Below are 17,254 nucleotides of genomic sequence, written 5' to 3'. Positions count from 1 at the left end.
ACAGCCGGAATTCTAAATTCTGGCCAAAAGTTCAAGATTGTCAAAACTTCGTTTGGGCACCAAATTGTGTCCCATTTGTTGCAACGCGATCGTCGTAACATGCTCAGTGCAATTCAGCAAAGAAATCGAAGAAAAACATCAAGATGAAGATGTACTATCGATCGAAAGTTTTCAGGATCTATTCAAAATTCAAGTTATGTGATCATACTTTTAAAGTGTGATTCATGGCTTAAAATTATTATCAAAATGATCGCAGCATCAAGCCCTACACGAAGGCAATCATCTTTTGTTCATTCAGATGCTGGATCATCAATGGATCGTTTAAGAAGAATCAAGAACGTCCTTAGTTCTCAATAGGGACTATTTTAAAATTTCTCCAATTGTTAGGAAGGGGCAAATCAATCATTTTGCACCCTATTTTCTTTTTTTTTTAATTCAAATAAACCTTAATTATCATCAATTAGGGTTAGTTTTGGGTGATCCACCCATGCTTCAACCCTAGTCTATAAATAAACGCTACCTCTTATTGTAAAGAAACCTCTCTTTTGAACTCACAGAGACGTTTGATTAATAAAAATTATTCTTTCAAGAGCATGAGTTGGGTCATGTTTCTTCTTTGTAGAGAGAGAGAGAGAGAGAGAGAGAGAGAGGAGAGAGAAAGTTTAGAGTGGCACTCCTCTTACCTTCAAGGTATTTTCTCTCTCTTCCCTTCTCTCTCTAATTTTTCGTTCTCTCTCTTCCTTTCTCTCTTCTTCTCTCTCTTCTTCTCTTTCTTCTTCGTCTTTTCTACTGAGTCTTTCTCAGAGGCCATGCACAGCAGTGGCAGTGCCATGCATGCCTCTTTCTCTCTTCCTCTTCCTGTGACTTCGCAGGTCGTGCATGGCGATGGCAGCGCCGTGCGTGAGCTTCTTTCTCCCTCTCCTCATTCGTCTCTTTCCATCAACATGGTTCATGCATGGCATTAGTCGTCGTTGTGCATAACGACATCTGAAGGAGCACATGGTGAGCCGGGCTGTGTTCAAGCAACGGGTCGGGCTCTTGTTTCGGTTTCAAGATTGGTGTCACGTGAGGTGATATGCATCGCCGACCACAAGCCATCCTTCTTTCTTCTCATGGGTCACAGACGGCGCTGCTCATCGCCATTTGCAGGCATGTCTTCGACATCCTGCGCAAGTGCAAACGGCGATAGTCATCGCCATTTATGAACATGTTCTCTTGCACCATGTGCCTATCGCAGATGGCAATGCCTACCACTGCCCGCGAAGGGTCGCGGCGATGCTTACATGTGCCTATCGCCATCCGCAAGCTTCTTTTGTGCACTCTGTGCCTATCACAGACGACTATACCTATCGGCGCCTACAAAGGATCGTGTTGCTGACGATGATGGCTAACGCCGTCTGCAGTTCATTGGTCGCCCTTCCACAGCCAGAAGCGGTGTCCAGTGTCGTCCAGGGACCACGACACTGTTACTCCACGGCTGTGGGCAACGATGCCTAACGCCGCCGGGACCTTCTTACTCCGTCGTCTCCCGTCTTCTCTTTGCTTTATTTTCTTCTCTTCTAGCTTGACTAAAAGATAGACTAAGTCTAGCACTATCATAACAGTCTGGCTGTAAAGCAGTATTACCATCGTGTTGGTCCAAATACCATGCTCGTCATGCTGCCACACCAAATTATGATAGTTATATCGGCCTTGGTTTCAAGTAATATTATCGTTGTGCTGGTCTGAGTTACCATGCCCGTCTTGCTACCACTCCGAGTCGGTCACTATATTGGTACAACTATCATGCTAGTCTCATCCCCTTTTTAAGTTCTCTTTTCTTTTGTCCCCTTATTTAAATTCTCTTCTTCGTCACCCTAACTTCTCATCTTCTCTACCATCTGAATGTGCACATATATGCATGTTCAGCCCAAGACAAGGGTGGGTCCCTCGGCCCACTTGTCTTACAAATTAACCATGCTAATGCTTTGCAGAAAGCAAGGAGATTGGAGGTCAAGGGAGGCGATCCCGAACCAGCTGAAGCAGCAGGGGAGCTTTTCGTTGTGATCTAAGAGGGCACCCACACGAGTCAGCCTGAGTAAGTCATGGACCTAGGTGAGGTTGGTCCTGACCTAACGTTTAAAATTCCCCTCTCACCAGTTGAGCACTTGCCCTTGTTCTACGAACAAGATTCCTGAGAGAGCGATCTCAAGTCCTTGGTCTTCCGAATCTGAGACACGTGTCACCCGATTACCTACATCCGGGGAGGCAAGATCGAGGCATCCGACCACACATCTCTTAGCCAACAGTGGCATGGTGTGCAAACAACCAGTGGCATGGTGTGTAAACAACAGTGGCATGGTGTGTAAACAACCAGTGGCATGGTGTGTAAACTACCAGTGGCATGGTGTGTAAACAACCAATCCATGCTCAAACTAACATCAAAGTCCCGGATATCTAGAAGTATCAAGTCTATGGGCAGAACACACCCTCAAGCAACCCCCCACCATATTAGTTTCCATAGAATTCCCCATGAGTGTACATACTTCTAAAGTTCAGTCAAGAAGTGAAGGCTCAACATTTATGTGACATGCAAAGTAAGGTGCAACAAAAGAATGAGAAGAACCAGGGTTTATCAAAATTCTAGCTTCTCTACCACAAACAAAGAGTGTACCTCAAATCACTGAGGTAGACGCCTTAGCTTCCTTCTTTGTGAGTGCAAACACCCGATCTTGAGTCTTTGATCGATTTTCTGGCCTCTTCACAGGGCAGTCCTTGATTAGGCGGCCAAGCTTGCCACAACCAAAACACGTTCTCGACTTCTTGTGGCACACAGCCACAAAGTGGATATTCATTCTGCAGTATGAGCAGGCCATGCGTCAGTTATCCCTCACATCATCCGGGAATGTCTTTTGGATTTTCTGGTTGCTCTGATTAGCCTTTCCCCTAAAGTCACTTCTAGGAGGCGACCGAGTCTTCCTCCCAAAACTCCCAAATGGTGTGGACCTTACTCTTCTTTTCTTCCTTAATTGGAACTCTTCACAGTCTTTCTCAATCTTCATAGCTAGGTCCACCAACGGGGAGAATGTCTTAAGATTAGTTGACATTATTCTGCCTAGTTTATTCGGCCTGAGGCTCCTCTCAAACTTGCTCACCTTACGTGCCTTTGTATTGATGATATGTGCCATGTAGCGAGAGAGCTTTGTAAATTTATCAGCATATTATTCCACTAATAACCCCCCTTGATGTAGCCCAATGAATTCCACTTCTTTCTTTTCTCGGACTGAATCGGGGAAATACTTCTCATTAAATGCTGCTAGAAAACTTTCCCCAGTTGCCTCAGTCTCTATCTATTCCCAAGATTGCCTCACCGAACTCCACCAGTGCTCGGCATCCCCTTCTAACATAAAGGTCCCTAGCCTAACCTTCTGCTCATTGGAACAATGCAACACTCCAAATATCTTCTCTACTTGCCTCCTCCATTTTTCATCTTTTTCCACTTCTCCGTGTCCCGGGAATGCGGGAGGAGCAAGTCTTCTAAAGCTCTCAATCAATCTATTGTCATCTAGGCCTGGGGTGGAGGCAGTCGGGGTCGACATATAGTCCTTCATCATTTGAGTCATGGCCCCAAGCGTTTTGAAGAATTCCCCCAAGGCCTCAGTGTTTTCATTACTAAAACTCATATTGTTGGCACGAGTCCTCGTCATCTTGACCTAAAACAGGAACACCCAGTTACTAGCCTATCCAAAAAACTACTCTAAGGACACTTCTAAGACTCTTTAGGCCAAGAATATTATCCTGGTTGCTCTGATACCATAAATTGTCACAGCCCTACCCCATACCCCCATACCGTAAATTGTCACAGAGTAACAAGGTACGGGACGGCGATAAGAGGTAGCGAATGCCACTCAGGTGAGAGTTGCTCGAGGCTTTTGAAAACAAGGAATCAAAGAAAACAAAAAAAAAAAACTCCAACACAACCAAAACAAAAGCTGAACAAACTAAAACCAAATTATATAGAATTTCCTGTTTATTACAAATTGTTCAAGGCACGAAAAGCCCAATAACAATAATACATAGCTTCACAACAAAACAACTATACGGCCAACTACCATCTAATGCCTACAATCAAAAAGGAAGCTTCTTATCAAGTATGGGTCATCAACTGCCAGTCGTGAATACCCCACCGTCCGTCCTCAAACCGCGAGTACTCACTCTACATTAAAGAAAGTCAAAGGGATGAGCTATGAAGCCCAGTAAGTAGATCAATCACGATGCATTCCTGCCTATACACAATTATTCATAATCGTCCCCAGAATTCATGTAAGTTATATAATATGGAGTCATGCATCACAGTTCAACATGCCGTGAGAAATTTCTTTCATGGTGGAGCAAGCACAAATCAGATATGAGATATCATAAGAGTTAACAGTTTATCAACTCTTTTTATTCGAATAACAGATCAATAATTCAAGCAAATATATAATGATGTAATCCTAATATCACCTATTCCTGAAGTAGAAGCCCTATCAATCATTCCAAGCCAAATCACATTGCTTAGGACTTCTACCATTCCTCAGGAGGGAAGACGATGACAAATGGATGATCCATTTCGTAATGTCTTCACACACACATACACATACACACACACACACAGTCCTCAGCTCGCTTTGGGGCTTTTGATAGGCAGGGGCCTTGCAAGACACGACCCTCTCCTTATGCCCTTCTGGTGAGAGAGCGTAGTGCTCATATAGATTTGGGGGGCACGACCCACCAAAATATTAACATGCACGTTCTAACTCCCGTCCTATCATAAGGAGTCAGGGAAAGCTCTCAACTGCCAGTACAGCTTTCTTATCATACCATATTGCACTATCAATGGATGACCCATTGCATAGTGCTTCACATCACATTTGTGGCATGTCTGATTACAACCATGCACATTCACTATCTCATGGGCATGTTTGATTATAACCATGCATATTCACTATCACATAGGCATGTCTGATTACAACTATTCACATTTATTATCTCATAAGCATTCACTATTTCATAAGCATTCACCATTTCATAAGCATATCTTATTACAACCACGCATATTCAACATTTCATAAGCATTCACTAATTTCGTAAGCATGTCTTATTACAACCATGCTCATTCAATATTTCATAAGCATTCACTAATTCATAAACATTTACCATTTCATAAGCATATCTTATTACAGCCATGCATATTCAACATTTCATAAGCATTCACTAATTCATAAGAACTCACTAATTTCATAAGTATTTCTTATTACAACCATGCTCATTCAATATTTCATAAGTATTAACTAATTCATAAGCATTTACTAAATCCATAAGCATTCACTTTCATAACAGAGTAGAAATCTCAGTGAAATAATCTCTTAGAAAAATGAGCGTAGCTTCAACTCCATAGGGAATTTGATGATGGTTGCAAAGCTATTTTGAAAATAGACTTATTTATCTTTCCTTTACAAATGGTTTGGTCTCATTCTAAGACATTTTGGTCAGTAAATAATGTTGCACAAAACATGGGATAGTTCTGAAAAATTCAACAGAAAATTCAGTGTGGTATCCTTGTAGAATGATGAACATAACTTTCGAATCACTGAGAATTTGATCATGCTTCCAAGACTTTTTCTAAATAGATTCACACATCTTTCATTTAGAAGTAGTTTGAGCTTATTCCAACTGATTTCGTCATCGAACAATCTTACACAAAAACATGTAAAGTTTCTGGAATTTCTTTTCGCTATTCTGGCATGTTCTAGCAAATGGCTCATAACTTTCCAATCAAAAGAGATATTGATATGGTGTCGTTTCCTTCTTAAAATAGATTCAAAGAGGTACTTCCCCACAAAATTTCATAACCAACAGTGATGCCTTCAAGACTACACAAATAAGAGTCACGGTTTTGGAAATACAGGGCACAATTTAGCATAATTTCATTAACATACATCCACCCCATATTTACATTCACATGCATGCTTGGATTTCATACTAATCAATCAAACAAAGTCATGGATGCTAGATCTACTTAGTTGTATCCAAAAGAACTTCAAGTTTGCCCCACACAGATTCCCCTCAAATGACAAGCTTCCAAGGATGACCAAGCCTAAGGTTCTAAGTGTTTGAAGGGAGGTCATGAGTGATAGAGAGAGTAAAAATTCTTGAGAGGGGTTATATAAGCAAAGAGGGGGAGGCAGTAGGCAGGTGGCATGTAAGGGGCTACAAGTGGCATCCAGGTAGCTTACAGTGGCAAACAAGTGGCAGACATGTGGCATTCATTGGTGAACAAGTGGCGGACATGTGGCATTCAGTGGTGAACAAGTGGCACACATGGCACTCAAGAAGGAGCAAGCACATTCACTCTCAGTAGTGTCACACATGACGGCTTACCTCACACGTACGTCGGCATCTCTTACACGCACAGCGGCTTCCTTTACACACAATGGCATCCATTGCACGTACGGTGGCTTCTTCTTACACACACGGTGACATCCCTTGCACGCACGGTGGCTTCCTTCACGCACGGCAAAGTCCACGTCCTTACAGACCTAATTTACTACTGGGTAGGTCAAGGTTCACTAACTAGTGAAAAAGTTGAAGTCAGGATAGGTCTATATAGGTGCTCATGTAAGAATATAGCGGAGGCGAGGGCTTACTATGTGTGGGTTGTTTTGAGCTAAGGAAGTTTGTAGAGGTACTCACATTCGCATTGGTATATCCCCAACCATTATGCGCACAAAACTTGGGATCCTGCGCCATATCGATGTTAGTTTAGGGGTCCTAGAAAATCATTTGAAATAAAACGTATTTGAAGGTGCTACCAGTGTGATCCGAGTGTGGAGAATGAGCACGCATGTGGTGGGTGTAGGATCTGTGGCAAACAGGCAATATGCAAACAAAGCCAACCTACAATACGAAGAGAAATAAAGCTATACTAACGAATTAATCTAAACTTTCTTATTATTTATTTTTTCTGTTATGGGAAAATAGTAAGCGATGTTGCTGAGAATAGGAAACATAGGGGAAAAAAAATTAGCAGGAAATAGGCCCCCAGAAAAAAATCTGGCAACCCACTGATCTACGCGAGTCGATTCGATTCACGTAGAAACTGCGTGAGTCATAATGACCTAGGCTAATGCAGGAAACCCATGATCGAGTTTCCAAGGACTTTTCTGATAATTTCTAGCCCTTGCTTTTCTATGTTTCTACTGGAAAACAAAAGTTGAGAACGATATAAAACTTGGAAAACAAAAGTTGAGAACGATATAAAACTTTTAATGATCTAAAGGTGTGAATCTACATGCTCGATAGCCCTTCGGTGTGTGCCAAATTGTTTACGCGCAAATCTAAGCAAATCTCTGATGAGATCACTTTAAATTCTTGCAAAACAAGTTAAATATAACAAATAGGTTGAAAAAGTGGGACAAATCAAATTATCGATTCAAAGCATACTCATATCCGGCATATCTAATCAGATTTGGATCTACTGGCAGTGCCAGATGCAATCTCACACCAAGATAGATCTTTTAAAAGTTTATAATTTTGAATAAGATCCTAAATTATGAAGTGAAGAAGTAAATAGGAAATAAACAAATAAAAATAAAGATGAGAGAACTTACTTCGAGAAACCCAAAACTCGGAGTTTATTGCTTGTATCAAACCACCTTTTGTACACCTTCTCCTTGATTGTAGGCTCTTCCTTGAGAGGCTAATTTGAAGAAGTTATATAGCCAAAAGTTTTGCTGAAAATAGGTTAGATTTTCTGAGTTGAGTTATAGGGCTTCTAATACCAAATTGAGTCCTTTAGAGTTTCTAGATCTGGGATTTCCATGAGGGTTTTACCTATTTTATAAGGGTTTTGTTGGTTTTTTTCTAAGATTTTAGGGCTTCTAGGATTTTCTACGAATTTATATCATTTTTTAGGATCTATGGGAAATTTCTGGGATTTTTCTAAATTTATGGGGATTTCTATTATGTTTTAGATTTTTTAGGGATTTTTTGGATGAATTTTATGGGAATTAAGGGTCTATATAGACTAGGCCTAGGGACTTCTAAAATATATACTCTTTATCCTATAAAATTATCCTGATTTTGCCAAAGGGTAAAACTGTCCAAAACACTGTATCTAGGGCCAAATTGCGTAGTCAGACTTATGCCAAAAAAACCTTCCTGAACTCTTAATGGGAGTTTTGCCTATTGGGCCTACACGACTCATAGAGGGGTGCCTGGCCATGGGCCCGCGACCTCCATAAATGCTGCTGCCCATGCGCGACCTGCAGAGCGGTGCGCACCAAGGACCTCCGTGTTATTTGTCTTATACAATTTTCTCAGGGCTATAACTTTCGAATACTGGATTAGATGTGGGTGATTCTTAGACCCTTAGAAAGCTATTGGGGACCATTATCATTTGAGCCAGTTTTGGGTGATTTTGGGTAAATTTTAAAGTGCCTAGGTTCTCTATAGTTCATTAGGCTTAAAATGATCCCTAAGACTCAAAATCGAGGTTTCTAGATATTCTATTAGCCGGAATTTCCAAGGGCTATCTATAAATCACCTAAAAATCTATTTGTATATCTAATTATGAAATTTAAAAACTTATGCCAAAAAAACCTTCCTGAACTCTTAATGGGAGTTTTGCCTATTGGGCCTACACGACTCATAGAGGGGTGCCTGGCCATGGGCCCGCGACCTCCATAAATGCTGCTGCCCATGCGCGACCTGCAGAGCGGTGCGCACCAAGGACCTCCGTGTTATTTGTCTTATACAATTTTCTCAGGGCTATAACTTTCGAATACTGTATTAGATGTGGGTGATTCTTAGACCCTTAGAAAGCTATTGGGGACCATTATCATTTGAGCCAATTTTGGGTGATTTTGGGTCAATTTTAAAGTGCCTAGGTTCTCTATAGTTCATTAGGCTTAAAATGATCCCTAAGACTCAAAATCGAGGTTTCTAGATATTCTATTAGCCGGAATTTCCAAGGGCTATCTATAAATCACCTAAAAATCTATTTGTATATCTAATTATGAAATTTAAAACTCAAAAAATGATGTAGATGAAGTAGATCTAGAAATATTTGAAAATGTCGAAAATAAACAGTATAGATAATACATTACAAGATATACATGTTCCAGGACTTGAAAGTTTTTTTTTCACATCGATGCTTCTCAAGGCAGAGGATCATTGAAGGGTTTTTGGGCATCAAAACAACCTTCTCAAATGGTTTTTTGAGGTGCGCCTTATTTCTATAGTATAAAGTTTACACCTTATATAAAGGGTTTCCTAAATAATATGGATATAGACTAACATAAAACAAATTCAAAACCAAAAACAATCATATAATTCCTTTTTTTTTATAAGAATAAAAGTAAAAATAAAATAATTTTCTATGGTGCTCACGTTGGGTTATCTCCAAGTTCGCACCGAACTGCAACTACCACATTCCCTTAGTGTCCTCTTGTTTACCTTGATAGATCTCCATTGGGAGACTGACATACGCTCTATGATGTGACAAAATCTTACATGCAAGATGTAAAACAAGAAAAATGGCGCTGAAGAACTATCGCCGGGGCCACAAATGAGGGCTGGGCGACCATAGCACGAAGGCCGGGCCTCAGATTAGGCCTAAGCCAGGGCCACAGCAAGGCTGTGCCGGGCCTAGTCCGCTCCGAGCCCATTGCCATAAGGCAAGATTAAAAACAAATAATTTCAAATTGTGCTTTTTCTAACTTTCTTCACCTTTGTCAAACAACATAAAATCCAAAAAATATAAAATGAGACGATTTACCTTTGGTATAAAGTGATAACAAATAATTTTTTACCATTAGATGTGAAATTGAGTTGTTGCACTTATTACATTGACTACGCTCAAACTTCAAAATAAAGTTTTTCGAACTTTATGATGCACCCAAACTATCAAATTTCACATCGGATAGTTGTAAGTAATTGTGACTACCTTGTATCAAAAATAAACAGTCTCATTATATTAAATCTCATATTTTGGATAAAACATAATGAATGACCAATAGAATTCCATCATAAAATAATACATTAGAACCCAAAGTCACAATCTCAAAAAGACCAAATACAATTCCACCCAAATACATTCCCAATATCAATAATGAATAGGGAAGAAGAAAGACAGGTCAGGCTGGTTTTGTGTCTCAGAAATCTCTTGCCTCCAGCTCACTCATACAAACCAGATCTCCCACCATTCCCATCAACTGCCTCAGAAAAATAAAAACTAAATTAAAAGGAATACAAAAAGAAATGAAAAACAATAAGAGCCCCCAACTTGAACATCTCGTTTTTTTGGGGAGGAAGGTTAAATACCAGACACTCTGCATTGTAGCTCTTATTCCCTAACCATAAAAATTTTCCATTCCAACAAGGACCTTATAAAAGAAAAGAATCAATTGTAAGACGCAGTTCCTAATTTCCTGTAACAATGTCCTGTTCATGATGAATATTCAGTTCGAAATGGGAGCCACTGTGGGAACCTTGACAGGGAATTGATCAATCTCATCCATCCAAGGATTGTTTACTGTCTCATTCGCAGGATTCACAGTTCTAAGTGCCTTCCAAACTGCACTATTGCACTTAAACCCTGATCCAAATGCAATCTGCCAAGTCCTATCCCCCTTCCTAATCCTCCCTTTGGCCTCAGTGTATGCTAACTCATACCACAACGAACTACTCGATGTGTTCCCAAACCGATATAAAGTCATTCTTGAAGGCTCCATGTGCCACTCTGATAACTGCAAGTTCTTCTCAAGCTCATCCAAAACTGCTCTCCCACCCGCATGAATACAAAAATGCTCAAATGCGAGCTTAAAGTCAGGAATATAAGGTCTCAACTTCATTCTAAATAGCTTTTTCCCTATCAACGTGCTCAAAAACAAGAGTTGCTCAGAAAGAGGAAGAACAAGAGGGCCTAGAGTTGTGATATTAGCCTTTAGGGCCTCCCCTGCAACACCCATGAGCTCCTTGGATAGAGAGACACCAATACGACCGGTTTCATCCTCTTGTTGGGTCACGCACCCGAAGCACCTGCCATCTGAGCCCTTGTGGGTGCGCACTGTGTGCACAAGCTGGTATTTAGACCTATGTCTATCACGCCCTTTATTTGTGAGCAGAACAGCTGCAGCTCCCATTCTGAATAGGCAATTTGAGACCAACATCGATCGATCATTCCCAAAATACCAATTCAAAGTGATGTTCTCGGTGCTCACTACTAGAGCGTACGAATTGGGTTTCACTTGTAAGAGGTCTTTTGCAAGATCAATTGATATGAGACCGGCACTACACCCCATTCCCCCCAAATTATAGCTCGCGATGTTTCCTCGAAGCCCATATCGATTCACTATCATAGCTGAAAGAGAAGGGGTAGGATTAAAGAGGCTACAGTTCACAATGAGGATTCCAATATCCTTAGGTTTCAAAGAAGTTTTTTCAAAGAGGCGATCAACGGCACCGAACATGACAGCCTCAGCTTCTTTTCGAGCCTCAGCCATAGATGGGTTTGGGGGTACATTGAGCACGGCTTGAGGGAGATAGGTGTCTTCTCCAAGGCCCGATCGCTCTAGAATTTTTCTTTGAAACTGGAGGCTTTGGTCAGTGAAAGAGCCGGTGAGTTGAGAGCGAGACATGAAGATCTCGCGTGTGCATTTACGTGATTCCTCAGGTTTATAGCATGCAAAATCAACAAGATAAACAGGTCTTGGGCGAGTAAGAAAGTAGAGGGTGGAAAGGAAAACAAGAAGAGCTGAGCACACTACTACTGAGACAAGATTGTAACGAAGGTGCTCCCATAGGACATGGAAGTCTTGAATTGTTAGAGAAGAGAGGTGGGCGATGACTATGATAAGTAGAGGAGAGAGAAAGAGGTACATGGCATGGGTGATGAGGTAATGGTAACCGAGTTTTACATACTTGAGTTTCACTGATTGTTGGAAATCAGGCAGGTTCCGATTCTTTCTTGATGGTTGGGGTGTTCGGTTTTTTTGGGTTTCATACATTAATGGCTGGGTTGTTGGGTCTGGTTTGGTGTCAGCCATGGCTAGTTAGCTAGAGATTAAAAGAATTGTTAATTGAATGTGAAAATCTAAGTGAAATAGGTTTAGAAAGAGTAATTTTAAAGACAATGATGAAAATTATTATCAAGCTCAAGATTGAATTGAAGTGAGGAGCTTTCTCAGTTTTGGGGTGAAAAGATAATTCAGACCAAAGTTTGGCCTTTTGTTGAGGGTGCACAGAAAATGGGTTTCTGGGTTGTCTGCAATTAGGATTTGGGGCAAATCCGGGGTTAGGTTTATTGCAACGAGCTCAGCTCAAACCTGCAGGGATCCATAAAACTGTATTATCAGATTAAAAAAATAAAGGAAAAACAGATTTAGACTGAAACAGATCTGGAAAAGAATAAATCTGTCTCTTAAAAAACAATTTTAGAGATTTATCTCCCCCATAAAAACAACTTTCAAGATTTATAAAGACGATTCTATTGAAAAAACAGAAAACTGGGCACAAAAATGAGGAATAAAATAATAATAATAATAATAATAATAATATTAAAAAAAAAAGACTAAAAACTGGGCGTACACCTCACGTCTCTCTCTTACAAATATAAATGAACATAAACAAAAGTTTTAGAGATCGAGATGTGATTTTTATTGAAGACAAATATTGTGCTTAAAAAAAAAAAAAAAAAACAAGAACTGGAAATGAAGAAGCCCCAACCTCTAAAAAACAACATATAGGCCGAAATAATATATGTGAATATATATATATATATATAAAATAAAACAAAAAAAATGTAGAAAGAGAAAGGTTTAAATCCACTTAAAACAAAAAAGAATGAAGAAAGGGCACATTTCTCTCTCCTGAACGAATTTTTAGTTCCAGAAACCGCAAAAACAACAATTTTTTTAAAAAACCAAAAAAAAAAAACTGAAAGGAGAAACTCTCTCGCTTGCCGAAAATTAATTTCTCTCTCTAAAATCATCCACCAAGAGGAGAAACACTTTCTTTCTCTAAAATCATCTACACAGACCAAGAGGAGAAAGTGTTCCTCTCTCTAAAACATCTACGCAGCCCAAGAGGAGAAACACTTTCTCTCTCTAAAAACATATACTCAGAGAAGCAGACTGTAGATGTGTTTAGGAGATTGCTCTCCACAATCTGGAAGAAAAACAGGTCAAATGATCAAGAGAGAGAGCCCACAACTTAGGATTTGCAATGCTGATAAAATGAAGATACCTGAACCGATTTCCACCGTCGGATCCGTTCGCCAATGGCGATGATGGGTCGCCTGAAAATTCAAAGCCCTCAGAAAGAACCAGAGAGAGAGAGAGAGAGGTTACAGGAAAATGGGGTCAAAAGGTATATATACGATGAACATGGGTACTGAAAATTTGGGGCGAGAATTATTAGGAGAAAATAAAAAAAAAAGGAATGGTAGAAACAAGACGCGAGTTATTAGGGAAGAATTGTAGGCCGTCCATTTCACATGTGGACGGCTAAAACGCTTCCAAATATGCTGGCCTCAATGACGTGGAAAAAACCTAGGGCCAATTTTTTTGGTTTTTAATGCTTCTTCTTTTCTTTTCTTTTCCTAAAATGAGTTGGCCGCCCACGTTCTGTTAATTTTTTTGAATTTTGAAATTCTTAAATTTAACGGCATGGTATAGAATAATAGAATAGTGCAATGGACTATGAAATAGCATACTCCAAGACCACATTGGAGTTTAGGGAAATTATTTTGCAGTCTCCATAAGGAATATGTGTACATAAGGAACAATCATCGTCCATTTGATGAGTTGTAAGGTACAAAAGAAATATAGGCTTCCACTATCCAATTGGTGCTCTTTTTCCACAATTTTTTTTTTTGGGCTGACATCCAATCCGTTAATCAGATGAGATGAGCCTAGTTGCCACTTGTATTGTCACGAGTATTAAAAGAAAAGAAATTTATCAAAATACACCTCACTTTTTAACTACTTAGCGTTTTAACCTTTTCCTTTTTTTTTTTTTTTTTTTTTTTTTTTTTTTTTTTTTTTTTTTTTTTTTTTTTTTTGAGGACTCGAAATTAAAATCATGTGCATTTTGATTGACATTTGAAATAAATGCATAGCATACGAGTAAATATATGAAGTAGCTAATCTCAAGTGTATTTTAACATCATCATCATCATCACAACCTTTTCCCAATTAAATGGGGTAGGCTACATAAATCTTGGTCCGTCATTCTGTTCTATTAGAGACCATACCCTCAGTAATGACATGAGTTCTCATATCCTTTCGGACTACTTCAAGTGTATTTTAACAAATTCCCTTAAAATAAATTACCCTTGGAGATAACATGTGTTATAGTAATTCATTACTATCCAAGAAACAAAATTCAGGCATCCAAGAAAGAGTTAAGATTTAGGATACTATTACCTTATTTCATGTGCATCTAAAAAAATAAGAAAGATCTCTCCCCTCAGTGTTTCAAAACTTTGATCTGTAATATGGATCGTCCACCTCACAGATTTGTGTCGAAACTCTGGATCACCAATCTAGATCGGTTTGGATTGGTCCGAATTGCCAATCCATAAAAAAAATAAAATAAAATAGGGGTTTATGAGGGGCAACTTAGGGGGTCTGGAAAAACATTACATAAGTGTTTATATTCGAACATATGGGCAAGGGACTTCGAGTGCTAACAAATCGAAGAGTTGGAAGATTATTAGTCCCGTCAAATTACGTTCCGAGGGAGGACCTTATCTCTCTCGGACTGCCAGGCTTCACTCTTATTTCAACGTTGGAATTCAAATAGAAAGCTTTCGAAAAGGGGTTTGGAGATTAGAAGATGGTTTTAAGAAAATAGATTTAAAAGAGAACAAGAGAGAAAAACCACAAATAAACAACTAAACTAGGGAAGTAGAAATACACGGAGATAAAGAATCTAACTATGATGTGCAAAAAAAATAAGAAGATAAGGAGATAAGGCTAAACCAAGCATGCATCATATAAAATGAGAGAGATAAGACTATAGAGATAAGGAAATGAATATGAAGAAGAAAGGAAAAGATATATCTACTAGTGAGACAAAGGGATATAAGTACAAGATGAGAATAAAAGTAATAAGATACAATGGAAGAGATAAGATTGAGATAACTTCAACATATCCATAACATTTCAACATATCCATAACTTCTCTAGTCGAGATCGGGGTATCTACAATAAGCTTTAAACTAAGAGGAAAAAAATTGAAAGGGGGTCATTTTTTGGGTGGGAGGGGTTGGTACGAATACCTTCTAGAATTGGTTTGGTCTTAGCCAATTTCAAATCCAAAATCATGTGCATCTATTATTTTCCAATATGAAGGATGTCTCTTTGTCTCTTTCTATGCTGGAGGGAGGCCTCTCAAAAAGGGAAAGTGATGTAGATCCCTTCTTCAACAAATTATGCATCACTTAAAATTTTTTGTAGTATTTCAAAATTTGTCTATTGGAGTTTCTGTTGACCTAGTCGATTCTTGGTCAAAATCAGTGACTTTATCAAATATATAATATAGTACATGCTAACAACGAAAATTGTGTGTCAAATCTTATACGATTATTGTGTGTGGTCGTTCATATTCACCCCACCATATCTCTATTTTCTCTTGACAAGAGCCAACTCAAGGACAAGCTTGTAGGATTCATCAGTGAAATCGGAAAGCAGTGGAAAACAAAAATAACATACTAGATAGAAATCACATACCTTTTTTGGATTCTTATTCCTTCTATGCAATTGATGCAATCCTTCGCATAGAGTATTCAAACTGCCCTGAGCTGTTTGAATATTATGCAATGCATGAATGGCTTGAGAGCCAATTTTAATGGGTCCGGTCCCAAGACGCGTGAAGTGAGTGAAGTGACAGGGGTAAGCTTCTGCTTGCCTTGATTCATCACAGCATGGCTGAGCCCTTTGCCGTGACATGTGTAAGTGTGTGTCGAATGGCTTTGAAGCCATTCAAGTGAGGTGGTTTGGCTAGGGAACTGTCAGCATGATGTGTGTGGGGCAACAAACCAATACGAGTAGTGATCGTGTGGAGTGAAAATGGGATAACCTTGTGATTACCCATTGAAGGAATGGGGTTAGAAGAACTAGTTACGAGAGAAGAGGGAGTGGTCTTAGAACCACTCTTGAGCTTATGACTGATGGAAAGTCCATCAGTAGCAGTGTGAGCATGAAGGGTGGCGGTTTTAGAACCACTCATGCAATTTACAGTAATGGGCTTCCCATTGATACCGATAGAGAGGGAGTAGAGGTCCCTTTCTCAAATTTCCCTGAGCCTGAGCTCAGGTAGTAGGGTCAGAGAGACCACTCAAAAGATACATGAGAGTAGTACATTGAAAAATCTTACTTCTCATAAGTACATTCGTGAATGTGGGAATGATGAAATCCCTAATTCGGATGAGATAGGAGTAATTGGACTCCATACAATTTTTAAGAGAGAGTGAGATGAAATGTTTGTTTGAGAGCGGACGGAACCAACTATAGGGTGGCTTACACCCCAATGGAGTCTTCAGTTAATCGAGCCTAGATCTACCTCGCTCGGGCTCCCTCGGGGACCCAGGTTCATCGACCCCCTCTCGAACAATTGCCTTGACCGTCACAAGCATATGTGTCTTGTGAGTCACGTGCGGATAGGTATGTCCAATTATAAGTGGATTTTAGAGCGATGAAGAGATGAACTCGAACCTACCTCACCGTGGTTTGAGTTCGTAGGATAAGCCCAGGTTATAGCCCTCTTAGATCAATGAACGAAGGCCTTCTGGTTGTCCAGCAGTGCGGTTTGAATTTGATCCCCTCTCTAAAACCAACACTCCGCCTGGACTCTCACTTGAAAACTGCTAATGATATCCAAATATAATGTACTCCTCTTTGATGTGCTTCTTTTGAGTCAACGGTTCTAGTTTAGAGGGTGAAGTGGTTAAAGAAATAAGAAAGAGAGGGAAGAAAGAAGAGAATAAGAATGAGAGCATGGTTTAGAAGTTAGTGGAAGAAGATGATAAAAGTGAAGATACGACCTAAAGAAAATTGAGCAGCCTCCTGATGTAACCTCTCCTAAGAGGTATTACCGTAGATAAGAAAAAGCACTAGGCTTAACGCCTTGATAACCAGAGGATTAGGAAAGTGGAGTTACAGTATTGAGCCTATAATTATACCACCAAACCAAAGAACTCCATGAATGTGATCAAGGAATAGAAGAAAGT

General features: G+C 39.6%; 1 protein-coding gene and 1 long non-coding RNA gene across 2 annotated transcripts; both read right to left on the bottom strand.

Moving 5' to 3' along the window:
- Positions 1-3,972: 3,972 nt before the first annotated feature.
- On the bottom strand, positions 3,973-8,070 carry LOC110008163 (uncharacterized). The gene is made up of 3 exons (XR_002282768.2): positions 7,632-8,070; positions 6,403-6,762; positions 3,973-4,195 (listed from the first exon to the last, which is right to left on the bottom strand). It is a non-coding gene; the product is annotated as an uncharacterized LOC110008163 (long non-coding RNA).
- Positions 8,071-9,973: 1,903 nt separating this feature from the next.
- Positions 9,974-13,412, bottom strand: LOC18444705 (3-ketoacyl-CoA synthase 11). The gene is made up of 2 exons (XM_006854869.4): positions 13,267-13,412; positions 9,974-12,347 (listed from the first exon to the last, which is right to left on the bottom strand). Exon 2 carries the CDS (start codon positions 12,066-12,068, stop codon positions 10,482-10,484), a length of 1,587 nt encoding a protein of 528 aa, XP_006854931.1. The 5' UTR covers positions 12,069-12,347; positions 13,267-13,412; the 3' UTR covers positions 9,974-10,481.
- Positions 13,413-17,254: the final 3,842 nt, after the last annotated feature.

This window comes from Amborella trichopoda, chromosome 5, assembly GCF_054954075.1.
Source record: "Amborella trichopoda isolate Santa Cruz 75 chromosome 5, AtrichopodaSantaCruz75HAP2 v2.0, whole genome shotgun sequence".
Taxonomy (NCBI): Eukaryota; Viridiplantae; Streptophyta; class Magnoliopsida; order Amborellales; family Amborellaceae; genus Amborella; species Amborella trichopoda.
Note: the sequence above shows the minus strand (reverse complement) of the source record. Positions and strands in the feature narration are given on the sequence as shown.